At 41.0% G+C, this 15,657-nt stretch overlaps 1 protein-coding gene across 1 annotated transcript in view; it reads left to right on the forward strand.

The window, feature by feature from the left end:
- PIGK (phosphatidylinositol glycan anchor biosynthesis class K) overlaps positions 1-15,657 on the forward strand; it is a 193,475-nt gene that overhangs the window by 118,552 nt on the left and 59,266 nt on the right. Inside the window, exon 10 of the mRNA XM_054980074.1 lies at positions 14,005-14,080. Coding sequence (XP_054836049.1) covers positions 14,005-14,080 — 76 coding nt within the window. The remainder of the gene's footprint in view (positions 1-14,004; positions 14,081-15,657) is intronic.

Below are 15,657 nucleotides of genomic sequence, written 5' to 3' on the forward strand. Positions count from 1 at the left end.
GGATGTCCCAACGGACATATGTGAGTCTGCCCCCTCGGCAGGACCTTCTCCTGAACGGGAGCTTAGTCCATCACGACCCCAGGAAGCTGCACCTGACGGCTTGGCGGATCGTTCCTCCCCTGTAGGTTTTTCAGATCAGGTACAGAGGGTCCTCCTGAATGCTCGCAGACCATCCACTAGGCGCTCTTATGCGGCCAAGTGGCGCAGGTTCGAAATATGGGCACTTGCTAAAGGAGTGGTACCTGCCAGCAGCCCCCTAGGGGTTATACTTGATTACTTGTGCCACCTGCGGGACCTGGGCTTGAAGGTTTCCTCTCTTAAGGTCCACCTTGCGGCTATCTCTGCTGCTCACACTCGAGTTGATGTGGTGGTACAGTATTTTCTCACCCGAAATCCCGTCAATTCCTTAAGGGCATGTTCAACCTATACCCGCCTGTGTCGGCACCGGTACCTCAGTGGTCGTTGTCCCTGGTGCTCTCGCGGCTTATGTTGCCTCCGTTCGAACCTCTGGCAACCTGCCCCTTGGACATGTTATCGTACAAGGTATCATTCTTGGTGGCCGTAACTTCTGCTAGAAGGGTCAGTGAGCTGTCTGCATTGCGATCTGACCCTCCCTTCCTGGTGTTTCATCCGAACAAGGTCGTCCTGCGTCCCTGCCTAGGTTTCCTGCCTAAGGTGGTGTCCGCTTTCCACCTCTCGCAGGATATTGCATTGCCTGCATTTTTTCCTCACCCTTCCTCGAAAGGGGAGAAGGCCCTCCATTCACTAGATTTGAAAAGGGCCATAGCCTACTATTTGGATAGGACAAAGGGCTTCCGATCAAGCCCTCACCTGTTTGTGTGCTTTGGGGCCAAGGACAAGGGTAACAGAGCTTCTTCACAGACTCTGTCTAGGTGGATCGTGACGGCCATTAGCAAGGCCTATTCCCTAGCTGGGGTGGCTTGCCCACTTCATGTCAGGGCCCATTCTACACGGTCCCAAGCATCCTCCTCGGCACTCCTCAGGGGTGTGCCTCTGGTTAACATCTGCAAGGCAGCCACATGGTCCTCTGCAGACACTTTTGTGAGGCATTATGCCGTGGATGTCAATGCAGAGCAGGATGTCTCTGTGGCCAAGGCTGTCCTACACTCCCTTTTTTCCTAAGGGAGTCTTGGATGAGTTTCTTTGCGTACCTGTCAGGTACCTTTGGGTGAAATTGTATATATGTATCTGTATATATGTATATATTGAATATATATATTTATTGCACATGTTGTATAGATGTATATATATATCTGTGTATGTAGTTGTCATTGTGCTTGTTACACATGTGGAGTGTTATTGGTGTTGTGTAAAAATAAAATTGTGTTGGATTTCACCCCACCTTCCTTATTGTGTGAAGCTTGGTACTCTCCCATGTGTGGAAGCACAGAAGAACGAAGATGAAAACAGGGTTGACGTACCTGTAACTTGTGTTCATCGAGTTCTTCTGTGCTGACACACAACCCTCCCTCCTACCCCGCTGTGAATTCCAATGCACGATGCTGTGATGGCTATAATGAATATTGGTGTCTTTGAAGGTTTAGGGTTATGTGTATTGGTTAAGCGGCGGCAAGGGAGAACTGAGGGAAGGGGCCGTTGGTTGCTGGAGAAGCATGTGACCGTTTGGGCGGGAAAACGGTCTCTGAGGCGCGCGACAAACGGCCCCTTCAGAGCTATAGAAGCTGTAGAAAATTCTCCGGCGGCTGGCCTGCGCCTGCGCAGTCCCCATGTGTGTCAGCACAGAAGAACTCGATGAACACAAGTTACAGGTATGTCAACCCTGTTTAACTTTGTGTATGCAACAGCCTGAAGTCCATTTGCCAGTTCTCTGGGGCAAATAAACAAGATCTGCGCAGTGTTGCAGCTCATAGGGATAGGACTTGCAAATATAGAATTGCAAGCTTTGATCTTTCTTTAAAATATTTATGTACCACTTGTTCAGAGAGCTGCTTGAGGTGGCTTACAAATAGAAAACAACATAATTTTTAAGAAGTCAGGATGACAGGAGGAAACATTTCCAGAATGCTTTGATCAATCATTATTAGGATACTCTAAAACTGGGCCCATCAGCAGATTGCAAGCCAGTTAACATGAACAGGATCAAAACTTAAACTTCTGGAATTGGCCAGTAATCCCTGGTTTTGGACAAAGTGAAAGAGGAGACTTTGTGGTACCCAAAAAGTTTCGGTTTGGTAGCCATCTTGGTCTGCAGTAGAACAGCAGGATCAAAGTCCAGTAGCACCTTAGAGACTAACAAGATTTTCAAGGTATAAGCTTTTGAGAATGAAAGTTCCCTTTTTCTTTGTATCTGAAGAAGAGAGCTTTGACTCTGGAAAGCTCATATCCTGAAAATCTTGTTGGTCTCTAAGGTGCCACTGGACTCAAATCTTGCAAAATCTTCAAGGCTTCCTGTTTAATTCTGCATCTACAGACTCCTCTGTGAACAAGGAGGTCTTCCCTCAGCTTCTGCTGCAGGAGAGAAAAGTCAGGCACAGCTGCCCTTGGAGGCGCACTTTAGCTTCAGATCCAGATTTGGGGTGGGGGGCAAAGAAGGGCTGTGAGCCTGTGAGCCTGAAAAGAAGAAGACAGCCTAAAAAAAAGAAAACAAGAGAGCCAAGCTGGAGCCAGCTCCAAAGCAGCTGTGCTAAAATAAACCCCCAACAGTGTGATCGTATGCAGAGTTACTCTGGTCTACGTCCATTGGTTGCATTTTAGATGGAGATGCTCGGCTTGCCGAGACAGGGCAGCCAGATTCAGTTCTTGGCTGAGTCTGCATTTCAGGCTGTAAAAGCCACTTTGGAAGAACCCTTGAAAAGGAGGCCTCATCAACGGTAAAGTCCAACCAACCTCCTTCAGCACCGCAGTGGTCTTCTCCTAAGCATAAGCAAAGCCATGTTGGATCAGGCCAGTGGCCCATCCAGTCCAACATTCTGTCACACACAGTGGCTAGAAATCCAGTGCCATCTAAAGGACTGTCAGTGAGGCCAGGACACCAGAAGCCCTCCCACTGCCTTCCTTCCAGCACCAAGACAACAGAGCACCACCTCCCCACAAAGAGAATACCATCTATCTCCTGTGGCTAATAGCCACTGATGGACCTCTGCTCCATAATAAGCAAGAACATCAGGCATGATGAGCACCTGGCCCAGCCCTCCTTCCCTTCTTTGTCTTTCTTATTTCCGGCCTCCTATTGCACCAAGGCCAAGTTAAACAACACCTTCACTATGGCAGTGGCTGAGGTGCCATCTCTTCTCCTCTGCTCTCTGGGGCTGAGGGGATCCCGGTGGGGTCAGGCTGGGCCCCATCGCTCAGCTCTGCTCTGTTCCCCAGCTAGAGAGTTGGTGGCAACTGGAGTTGCTCTCTGGCTCCGCCCTGAGGGCTAAGCCAGCCACAGCCAGGAAGGAAGGAGAGAAGTGGGACAAGGCTCCATCCCTGCTCCATCCCTATTGGACCCGCCAGCTGGCACTGGCTGAGTGGGAGGGCGGGACCACCTGAGAGTTAATACCTGTGAGCTACAGCTGAGAATCTGTGAGCGGAGGAATCAGAACCTGTGAGCAATTGCTCACGTGCTCACAGCGGGAACACTGGGTGTAACCCTTTGTCACCTTTTTGCACCTCCCTAGTGCTTCATTTTTGTATACAGTGCTTCCACCTGTGGAATGAGGACATTGTGGGTTCTAATCAAGCCTCCTCCCTGGTTCATAGTCTTTCACAATGTTAATATGTCTAACGCCTTGGCCAGGATTTCCTACCAGGGTTGGTTTTCAGCTCTCATGTCTTGCAACACGATAGGTTGTGTTAATCATTCAGGCTCTAAGAGAGCCTGGCAGTATCATTACACAACCCTTCCTTTGTGGGTTGGTAGAGGCTATCACGTTCTCCCAAGTGCATGACTGAAGCGAATTGCAGTTAACAAAAATACTTTGGGTACACAACATAAACCATAGGGAACTCCAAATTAAATCTGGAAGATCCCTGAGCATGTTGGTGACTTGGCAGTCTTAAATCTGTAACAAGAGTCTAAGTAAGCCTATGACACAGTATAATGATAGAGGTGCTTTTGGATTTAGTAGCAGATATTTGTTGCTGTTCTTTTCTGGTTGATTGCTACAGAATGACCATTTATAATGAGGTGAATTAAAGCTCTGTCAAGTTTTGCTTCCATTTCTATACGAAAGAGCTTCTATAAACAGTTACCTTTTGGCAACATTGTCAGTATGCACAAAGACTTCTCCATGGTGTGGGTGGCTCTTGTATATACCATCTGTAGACCTCTATAATTAGCTTTTATACATGCATTATCTTAAGGAAGGAGGAGACCTAATGGACATCAGATTCATTCCTCAATGTTTATGTTGGGATGACTGTCCTAGCTCTCTTTCCTGCTCTTTGTCATTAATCAAAGATCTGTGAAATTGGTTTTAAATTGAATGTAGCTTGGATAGAAATCATTTGACTTGAATGTCAACTAGATAAGGAAGCACATTCACATGTTTAGCTTTTTTTGATTTATCTCTGTTGTTATTGAATCAAGTGACTCTCAATATTATAAATGTTTCTTGTCCCACAGAAGCTATAGAGGGCTGAAATCATTTGCCTGTGTTTTTCATTGAACATAATAGCTTCCCCTGTGCCTGAATCACAGTTACTTACAAAAATGGGTCCACAGTGGAACAATTTCACAGTAAACTTCTCACATTTAACCAGATATCAAAAGAAAGATGGAACTAAGGAGTGTAGAGAAGTGTTTGTAATGCCAAACTATAAATAATGACGGTAATAAATCTATCCATGGGACTGTAAAGATGCCAGTTAACTTCAGTAATCTGTTTCAAATATATGTATATTAAAAGTTCAAAAATTCATCCCTTTGTAAATTTTTCCAGACCATTGTTACTCCTGTGAAATTCTGTTTAAACCTGGGAAAGGCCTTGGAGGTCATGTCAAAGCCATACACTGTCATTGAATTAATCTGTTTAAAATAAGACAACTAAGCAACTGAGAATCTTTTAATTGGTTAGTAGTTCTAATTTCAACAGTAATGTGCCTAGAACGTGGGACACTGCCTATATGCTGATGATCACCTATTATAAGGTAAAGAAGGAATTTCCTATCCTGAAATTCTTGCCTGATAGCTGTCCGTAGTCCTTTACAGCTTTGTTGGTCCTTTGCAGTACTGACTAGTTTGTGCTTCTTAATTTAGATAAATTGTTTATATATAGATTTTTACCCTGGAGTCTGGCTTTCATGCAGTTGAAATGATGATGTGTTTGAGAAAGGGAGTGGCAGTCTATATTGGTTTAAAAATAAATTGTAGTCCTTATTAAAATAACCCCCCGTAGGCTAAATCTGTATTACAGAACACTGATGAGAGCTTCTATACTAAAACTTCATTAAGACTGTATTGTTCAGCAAATATTGTAAATAAAGGAGCATTAATTTTAATGTTATACAGAATGATTACTGATATATTGTGCAGAGGTTATCCTGAATAATTAAAACCAGGCTTCAGTTGCCCAAATGAACTGTGCTGCCTTCTGAGGAATTACATCTAGTCTCTGGATTTTCTCACATTTCATAAACTTGTAATAGGTCTCTTGGTGATAGCAAGCACTTTCTGTGCACAAAATGACCCTCCAGAGGATTTTCAAAAACACTAAGATCACATCAGTTGTGGAGTTTCTTTCAAGATTAGCTTCCCCCCACCCTTTTATGCAGCTTCACTATTTAAACTACAGATGCTCCTCTGACAGAAATTTCTGATGTATTAGAATGTATAGCTGAATTTCACGTCAATCAGTGCAAAACAGTGTTGCACAAGTTTGTGTTAGGAGACTAACAAGTAGGCTTACAATGTGCCCTCTTATGGTAGGCAATCTCCAGAGATTTTTTTCTGTTGGCCACTGCTGTTCCAAGCAGTGGCAGGAGAAAAATAAAGGTAAAAAACACACAAGCCTTTTTAAAAAAAAAAAAATTATTTGTGCAAAAACATAAAAAGCAAACAGGAGAGAAAAAAGAGAAAGAAAAACAGTGCTGGTTATAAAAACACTATTGGCAAATCTGTACATAAGGTATCTATAAAAGATTTCCAATATCTAAAAATAAGTCCATGTAGTTACCTTCTATTTGTGATATGTTCAAATGTTGATGAGTTTATAAGGTCTTCAATCCAGTGATTTACAAGAGGTGGACTTTTGTCTTTCCAGTGTTGAAGTATAAGTATTTTAGTAACTGTAAGGCATGGAGGATCCATTTCTGTTGACCATTGGTTAGATTCCAAGAGACAGGCAAGTAGTTTAACACTACATTAACATCCTCAAAAATAAGTTTTCAAACAGAAAATTAATATGACTAATAACTTCCTCTCAAAAGGGCCAAATGACTAAACAACATGACCAAAGCATATACTTAAAAGATGCATTTTGTAAATTACACCACCAACAGTTAAACTCTGTGCTTAAACCTTTATTAAAAAGATGCCATGGTGTCCAATATACCCTAAACTTAATTATTTTCTGAATAAGTTGCAACTTAAGATCCATAGTAGCAACAAATATGTGGCTTAAGGCCTTATCCCATTGCTTTAGCAAAATTGGATGCTCCAGATCATTATTCCATTCATCTCTACGATGAGATTTATTAACCAACCTCAAATATTTATTTACAAATATTGTAGATTTTGCTTTCTGTATTGATTCAGTAAGAAACTTCAAAAGAGGGAGAGATTCTGAAGCACTCAAAGGTTCCAGAACACATTTGGTCACCAACAAATGTTGCAAATGTAAATACTGCCATTTGGCAGAAGTTGGAAAATCAAATTTACACCTCAGTTGGAAAAATGACAAGAACTCATCATTAACTATCAATTGATCTAAAGTAAAAATTCCTTTATCTGGCCAAGCCTTCCATAAGAAAAATTTCTTCCCAATTTTTAAATCTGAATTTGACCATAATGTTAGTTTAGTATGTGAAAATGGGTCAGATTGATAATATCATGATATTATGTGCCATACTTCTCTAGCTGCAGAAATTGTATGAGGAACAAAATTTATTTAAACATAAGTAGACTTTAATGCATTCTGCTTAAAAAGTGGTTCCAAAAAAGAGGCCTCCAACAGAGCCCCAAATGGATATTCAAATTGAGGGGAGGGATCCCAGTAATTTGTACACGCTAACAAATATACCTGAGGTCCAGAAGTCCAAATCCTCCGCCATTAATTGAAAGTTGCATCCTCTTTAAAGAAATATTGGGTGGTGTTTAACCCCATATAAATTTCTGAAATGAAGTATTAATTTTATGAATATATCTACAAAGTGTATGTAAAGGGATTGCACGTATAACATATAAATTTGAAGTACAATATTCATTTTGAGTGTATCTACCTTATCTTCATAATGACTGGAGAAAAATACAAAAACTTGTAGGCCTTTGTGCTGGTGCATCACTTTGAGGTCCAACCCAGAAGTGACAATGAGTAGGTCTAGGAATTGCCGGAAACTGTATAGTAAAACCATAGAGTTTTATCATAGAGTTCTGGTGATTCCTAGAGCTGCCCATTGTCACTACTGAGTTGAATCTTGAAGTGCCATAGTGACATCAGCAACAAATAATAATAACTGCACGTATATACCGCTTTTCTAGACAGATTAGTGCCCCTCTCAGACCAGTGAACAAAGTCAATAGTATTATCCCCACAGTACAGCTGGGGAGCTGGGGCCGAGAGGAGTGGCTTACCCAAGGCTACCTGCTGAGCTCATGGAAGTAAATTATCTTATTAGGTTTTTAGGAATGTTGCATAAGAACAAAATAATGAAGTAGAGATATCAGGCTAATTTAATACTTTAAAATAAAATCTTGCTTCTGACATAGTTTCCTGTAAAAATCCATGTCTTTACTGAATATATTATACCATCATTCGGGGTACAGCCAATGTTTACATCTTCCTGAAGCACTGTCAGTCACTTTCCCCTTACTGACAATATATATTAACTGCATATTGCCAGTAGGGGAAAGTGACTGACAATGTTTCAGGAGGATGGGAACATTGGCTGTATCCTGAACGTTAGTAATTGTGCAACATAAATTGAAAAAAAGATTTCCCCCCATTACATTTCAGTTTATAGCAATTTTATGTGGTAAGGCAACTGCAGCAATTGCAATTTTCAGAATGAGATATAACCTTTTTTTTTCTTCCAGTGGTTTGTAGAGGCCTTTTAAAGATCACACAGGCATTATCTGAGAATCTAGTTATTATTTTTCTGTAAGTGCAGTGAGTAAAAATGTTGCTTTAAAGAAAGGGTCATATGTCTCAGGTGCTTTGGATAATTGACATCGAATTGGCTTGTGGTCTTCTCAGATATAGGTATACTGAAAATTCATTCTGTGCAGAGAAAAGTTTTATCTTTGTTGGGGACTGCTTCTGTATCTACATGGACAGGAAATGCTTCCTATTACATGAACCAGTACTGAAGTTCACTGGAAAGGAGAGAATAATGTTTTTCCAGTTTTAAAAGAGATTAACAGGATTGGGGTGGATGGAGGCATCTAGGTAGTGAAATCCTAATTAAGCCAATGAAATTTATTTACTGATTGAAATATATATGCCTCACTTCTATCACTGTGGCTCAATGTGGCTTACAATTCATAATTACAACAATATAATTCAATTTAAAAACCAGTTAAAACCCAAGAAAAGGCTTAAACCCATTGAGTGTTCTAGTAAATAAAATGGCCTTGTAAGAGCTGCCTTGCTGTTCCAAAAGAAAGGCAGTTTGAACACCAGTACTGAGGACTGCTTGCCAGTTTAAGAGTGCATCCACCTTTACTTCAGAGGGATAGGTGGCACTGTTTGTGACTGCTCTCTATTGTATGTACACTTTCAGGAAATCTGGGTATGATTGTGGACCATAGGCTGAGCAGCCTGTATTGCTGGGCTTTTACTTTTGGCTTGCAGGTACTATAGAGGGAGAAAGTATCTAAGCATATTAGCCATTTTCCCATATATGTGCTGAGAGTGCCAAATCAGGAGCATAGATTGCTTTCATGTGGACTTGTCTCTTTCTCACAAAAATACTATTTTCACACTTGAATGAGACTTTCAGCTGATGCCTCATCCGAGATATATATGTGAAGTTTGTTTCTGTGATTCCTATTTGTGACTGACTGGAGTAAGGGCAAGCTAGGTTTATAGTTCAGGAATCCATTAATAAGAAATTGACACAACAAACAAACCAAAATAATTTCTTTACAGCAGAACTAAATGCTAATTGCATATAGTACTAATATCATTTTAAGGAAATAATTTCTGTTGGATATAATGTTTGAATAAGGTATACGTATGCAAAATTAATTCTGTGTAGGCTCATTTCTTGTGGTCAGTATCCCACATAAACTCAGGGAGTTGACCATGCCATGCTGTCAGCTTGATTACCTTGTATTTGATATGGACATGCCTTATTCAAACATTATACACTCAGTTCTTGCCGGTGGCACTGAAGGGGAAACATGCATGCCAGGTGGACAAATGAACTTTTGTTTGTTGCCATGCAGAGGGAGCGGATCTGGGTAAAGCCATTTACTGAGCTGGCCATTGCTCATAGTGAGCCATTCAGAATCTTACTGAGGGGCTCTCTAGACTGATAGTTGTATGTGTTTTGTGTCTTTGTGCTGTGTGCAGCAAAAGGTGTTGGAATTCAGTAGTCCAAGTACAGGATGATTACGCTTCTTGTAGTGATGCCTTATTACTGAAACAGCTTGTTTTTTAGGAATTGCTTTTCCTCCTTATTTTCTGCTTGCTCAGCACTGGAGGGCATATCCTGAAACCATTCAACAGAGAGGAATCCACTTACAAAACTCTTGCATGAAATAACTGCCAACAGGTCATGCTACAGGAAGAAAATGATCTTGTCAATCAGACTTTTGATTGTCGAAGGCTTTCACGGCCGGAGAACGATGGCTGTTGTGGGTTTTCCGGGCTGTATTGCCATGGTCTTGGCATTGGTACAATGGCATTGGTACAATCTTGGTACAATGGTACATTGGTACAATCTTGGTACAATGCCAAGACCACGGCAATACAGCCCGGAAAACCCACAACAGCCATCAGACTTTTGATTTCTGTTGTCTCCTACAACATGTCATGCTGTGTTCTCAAGAAAGTAAGACATTGGAGAATAGTGTTTAAACTTGCACTCCAGTTCTGCTGATTTTTTTTAAATCCTTAATTAAATCCAACACAATATCTAATACCTAACTGGTTATTCCTTCATAATACAAGGTTCATATTCAGAAGTCTCCAGATATGCAGAAAAATATGTCTTTTAAATTAGTCTGAAGAGAGGACTAACACTTAAACTGGTCTTAATGAGAACCAAGCAAGCTTCAGGAGCCACAGAATGATGACAGCAGTTCAAATTCAGTTTAGGGCAGAAGATCTGTGATGTAGAAATTGGCCTACTCATACCTGAGAGTGTAGACTATCATCATGTGTGTGTGTGGAGAGAAATTTCTAAATTGTTTACCTCCCAGCCTCTACAATTCCTTGTGGACCCCACAAGGATAATTACCCCACAACTTGGATAATCTTGTGCTCTTCATTACACCTTTACCATATTTTATTTATTATATATTTAGAGTATTTTCATCACAGTTTTCCTTCAAGGAGTTCAGGGCATGATTCTCCCCCTCTACAGTTGATCCTTACAACAACCCTGTGACGAAGGTTAGGCTGAGGTAGAATTACTGGCCCAAGGACACACAGTGGGTTTCATGGCAAGCAGAGATTACAGCCCAGGTCTACCCAGTGTTAGTTCAGCATTATATTTGTTCAGTTATAACCATTATAACACACTGGCTATTTGCTATGGTTGGCATACCCAGAAGTCTTCTGAGATCAGTGAGTAAACACCTAATTCACGTGATAATTTTATTCATGGATCTTTAAGGTTGTCAGGAATATTGTTAACATTTAGAGCTGCTTTTCAGTGTGGATAATTCTATACTATAATTTAGCCAATGATTTTGTTGTAAAAATAACAGACAATTGACATGGTTTAATAAAAAGGCAAAACCAAAACAAAACTTACCATTTTGATTAAGTGACTGTGACTAAAAATAGTTCATAATGCTGTACAGTTACCCTTTTTCTCTCTCCCTCTCCCAGCTGTTGAAATTCCCTGCACTCTGCTTTTGAGCACCTGATTTACATAATCACTCAACTGTTGTTTCTTAATAACTGTGTGAAATGTGGATCTTGTTGCCCTGGTAGGCTAATAATGGTTAGCAACCAATCACGGTACAAGAATTTCTATAATCACAGAGGTTATTACCCTGAAATCAAACAGTGGTTAGTCATATTACTCTGATTACTGTAATTCCTCTATCCTGATTGGTTTGTGCATTTAAAATCCATAACTGGCCTGAAGAGAGAACACTTCAGTGTTTTCTTTTGGAGAAAACAAGCAAATTCCAAATTGTACATCAGGAAAAATGAAAACACTGCCCAAATTCATGAACATAATAGAGGTTCATGGCTGAACTAAGAAATGTCCCACATTTGAAATTATTAGAAATGTAAATTTCTTTCCTTTGTTTTCTTTGGTTTCATCCTTCTTAATGTTAGTCCAATTCGTCTCCTGGAAAATTGCTGTTGCGTTGACATAGAAATGTCTCCTGTGGTCTTGTCTGTTTTTATATCAGAGAGTTTGCCATATTCAAACATGTCCACAGTTTAGAATTCTTAAATGTAAGTCCCAGATCAGGAAGCAATGGAATTGAATTATTCTCTACCTACTCTTTGAGCTGGCCATTGGTGAAATTCTATAGAGAAGTTTACACTTTGATTTTGGGTGCTTCAGCAGTTCAGTAGATAAATAAGAATTCAGTACTTGGGAATATTTCAAATCCAGCATGTTTACTGGCCATGCATTTCTTATGTCCTCTGCTGTTGTACTTGCTATGCATCTCAAATACCCTTGTTCTCCTCTCAACATTTGCTAACACTATCAGTGGGTAAAAAGCATTTGTCATTACACAGATGTATTTAGATTTTTATTTCTGTGAACTAAAGAAAGTAGTTTTCAAGTGTGTTCTAGCACACAAAATACAACCTTGACATTTTAAGGCAGGTTTTTTTTTTAAAAAAAGAAATCGAATGAAATGCAGTTAGAGCCTTCCTGACCTCTTTCTCTCTCCTTTCCTCCCAGAAGTACCTGTACAGCTTAGGAGGCTATGACCTTTACAGATTTGTATCTGGGACTCAAAAAAGCTACTATGATGAATATAAAACATTCCAAAATATGGAATACTCTATTGTGAAAGTTGGATAAGGCATTTAATCCAATTAATATGCCATTTGGCAATAAGAAAGATAACAGGAAGCAGCTAAGGTGAATTTGGAACTTTTTTTTATAGAGAAATTTTATTTAAAAAGAAAAGATATAACAATAGAAAGTGTAAAAAACTTATACAAGCACTACATTTGAAATTAAATTAAACTAATAAAAAGATAGAATCAATATATATAACAACACAACTTAATTGTGTATTAGCTCTCCTTCCCTCTCCTTGGTTACTTATACCCAAACTTTAATATCAACTATTTTAGTTAATCATTTCCCTGTGTTTTATCATCTTATCTTGTATTGAGTTACCTTAATTTATCTTAATATTAGCCTTAATAGTCAAATAAATCCTTTTTTCCAAAATTCAGCTATTGGTCTATTATGTACATAAGTAGTTAATTTGGCCATTGATGCATATTCATCTATCTTATACATCAGAGCACTTGTCTGTTTTCTATTTCGCTACATATAGCACTCTTGTTGCTGTCACCATGTAACGAAAGAGGTCTCCCTGTTCTTTTGTAACATTATTTGGTAGAATGTTTAATAGCATGTTTTTTGGATTTAGCTGAAACCTGCACTTGAAAATCTTCCACATCTCTTGATGTATCTTTATCCAATATTTTTGCGCTCTCTTACATGTCCACCACATAAGGTGAATTTGGAACTTGATGTGTCACACTTCTGCTACTAATTATAATTGCTGGCCAAGAAATAAGAGGTTGATGTACTTTGGATAGATTCCTAAAGAAAAGATTCATAAGTTTGGGATGATATTAGATATTGCCCTTCAGATAGTGTTGGAAATCTGCTGTGTGGCACAAACTGCCTTTATCCAATTCTTGTTAGTTTTCCAATTATAGCCTTTATTTGAAAAGCTTGACTTTATCACAGTCATCCATGCTGTGATCACATCCAGGTTAGGTTACTGTATAGCTGTGTATATGCCTCTATAGACTGTTCAGAAGCTTCAGGTAATTCTGAATGCAGCTGCAAGGTTGCTTACTGATGCAAATTACAGAGAATGTGTCACTGGTTTCTATACTGGCTGCCAGTTTTCATTTCTGGAAAATTTGAAAGTGCTGGTTTCTTTAAAGTCCTAAATGGTGTAGGACTAGGATATTTTAAGGACTAGCTATTTCCTTATAGACCTGCCCATCAACTTCAGTCAATGCATGCTGCCCTATCAGCTGAAATGACTGTAAGGTACCAGGTCCACTGTGTTACTTCTTCCCTCATCATTTTACCTGGACCCAAACTGATTGAGATTAAGCCTTGTGTCAAAACATCCCCCCAATTAGCTTTTCCTTTGTTTCTTTTTTCTTACCTTGTTTCTCTGTGTCTATTTTCACTCGACTTCCCTTTTAAAGAGACAGTTAAAAAAAACAAATCTATTCTCAGTTGGTTTTATTGCTCCCTTGTGGTTTTATTGATTCCTGCTTTTTGGCTTTTACTGATCTCTCTTGGCTCCAAATTGATTATTTTAAAACATTTTTATTCAATTGACTTTCTTGGATCTGTTCTGTGGAATCCATGATGTTTTAAGTATTTTTAAACCTGTTGGGAGCTGCCTTAGAAGTGTTCTGCTGATAATGGTGCCAGATGTATGTTTAAAATACTTAAAATTATTTTCTTTTTCAGACTTCGAGTAGATGAAGTAGCAACAGAGCCATTAAAATATACAGAACAACTTCCAGTAGCACAAATAATACACCAGGTATGCCATTTTTTTCCTTCTTTTTCATATTAACTCAAGAATAGGTAAGGGCTTTCATCTTTGAAATAAAATTGTTTTCTTAGCATTTTGTATCAGTAGTTTTATAGCCATCTCGAGTCTCAGTGAGGAAGGTGGATTGTAAATGAATTAAATAAAATATTCTTGAATGTAATATGAGCATAACAAAGGAAAGATTATTTCTCATGGTCACAAGAATGAATATGATGGCCAGAATACAGCTCTGTTGTTTGTTAAATGCCTTATCAATTCCTGCAGCAAAGAGATGATACAGGTTCTCTATGTACAACATATTCAGAGAAAAGCCAATGTGTATAGGCAGGAAGGGAAGTGTTGATCTTCACTTTCACTCATACAGTCTCCAACGTACATTGCCAAAATGTGGACACATCCATGCTAACTTTATATGCATTTGCTCTATTCCTGTGATCAGAAGCATTGTTCATCTTCGTTCTTCTGTGCCTCCACACATGGGGACTGCGCAGGCGCAGGCCAGCCGCCGGAGAATTTTCTAGAGCTTCCATGGCTCCGAAGGGGCCGTTTGTCGCGCGCCTCAGCGACCGTTTTCCCGCCCAAACGGTCACGTGATCCTCCAGCGACCAACGGCCCCTTCCCTCAGTTCTCTTCTTGCCGCCGCTTGGAGAGAACGTGAGCTTCGTTGCTCTGTGCTTTTTTGTGCTTCGTGCTTTATTCTGACTGATTGCTTGGCTTTTGACTTCGGACTTCGTGACCTCGACTATTCTTCGGATCTCGTTTTGGACATTGTTGTGGACTCGGTAATTTGACTCGGACTGTTTTTGACCTTCCTTTCGCGTGCCCCTGAAGATGGCCTCAAAGGCTCTCTTCAAGCATTGCCTCCAATGCCACACGAAAATGGCCAAAACCGATGGCCATGAACTGTGCCTGTTCTGTTTGGGAGAGACCCATAATGTGACGGCCTGTAAAATTTGCCAGGGCTTCACCAGCAAGGCCCGGCAGGAGCGCAAGGCCCGATTGAATTCCTCCCTGTGGCAGAAGGTCATGTCCGGAGGCGCTCCGTTGCCCTCCTCCAAGGCCGGCCCAAGCCCCTCTGCCGAACGGCATTCCAGAGCTGGCTCAGTGGCCTCCGCGAGGTCGGGGTCGAAACCGCGTCCCCCGAGTACCTCGGCGTCGAGAGCGGCCTCTCCAGCGCAGGGACCGGTGCGGCCGCCCCGTAGCGCTTCATCTACCAGGTCGGATCCGAGACCAGCTTCGGAACCGAGGATCCTGGCACCGAGTCCCCGGTCGGAACCGACGGCCGGATCGGTTCCGACGAAGCCTAAGAGGTCGAAGCCGAGGTCCCCTTCGAAGGCGAGGAGCGCGTCGGTTCCGAGTTCTTCTTCGGAACCACCGAAGAAGAAGAAAAAGACCAAGCACCATCGGTCGCCGCGTCCCGATCCTCAGGAGGAGGTCATCGTGCTTCCTCACACGCCTTCCCCTCATCTGGGCTCCCCGGAGCCAGAGGACATCTCCGTGCAGGTGCCGGATCCGATGGCCTTCGAGACGGTGCCCGCGGAATTCTCGTCGGGGCCGGAGCCGAG

This window comes from Eublepharis macularius, chromosome 5, assembly GCF_028583425.1.
Source record: "Eublepharis macularius isolate TG4126 chromosome 5, MPM_Emac_v1.0, whole genome shotgun sequence".
Lineage (NCBI taxonomy): Eukaryota > Metazoa > Chordata > Lepidosauria > Squamata > Eublepharidae > Eublepharis > Eublepharis macularius.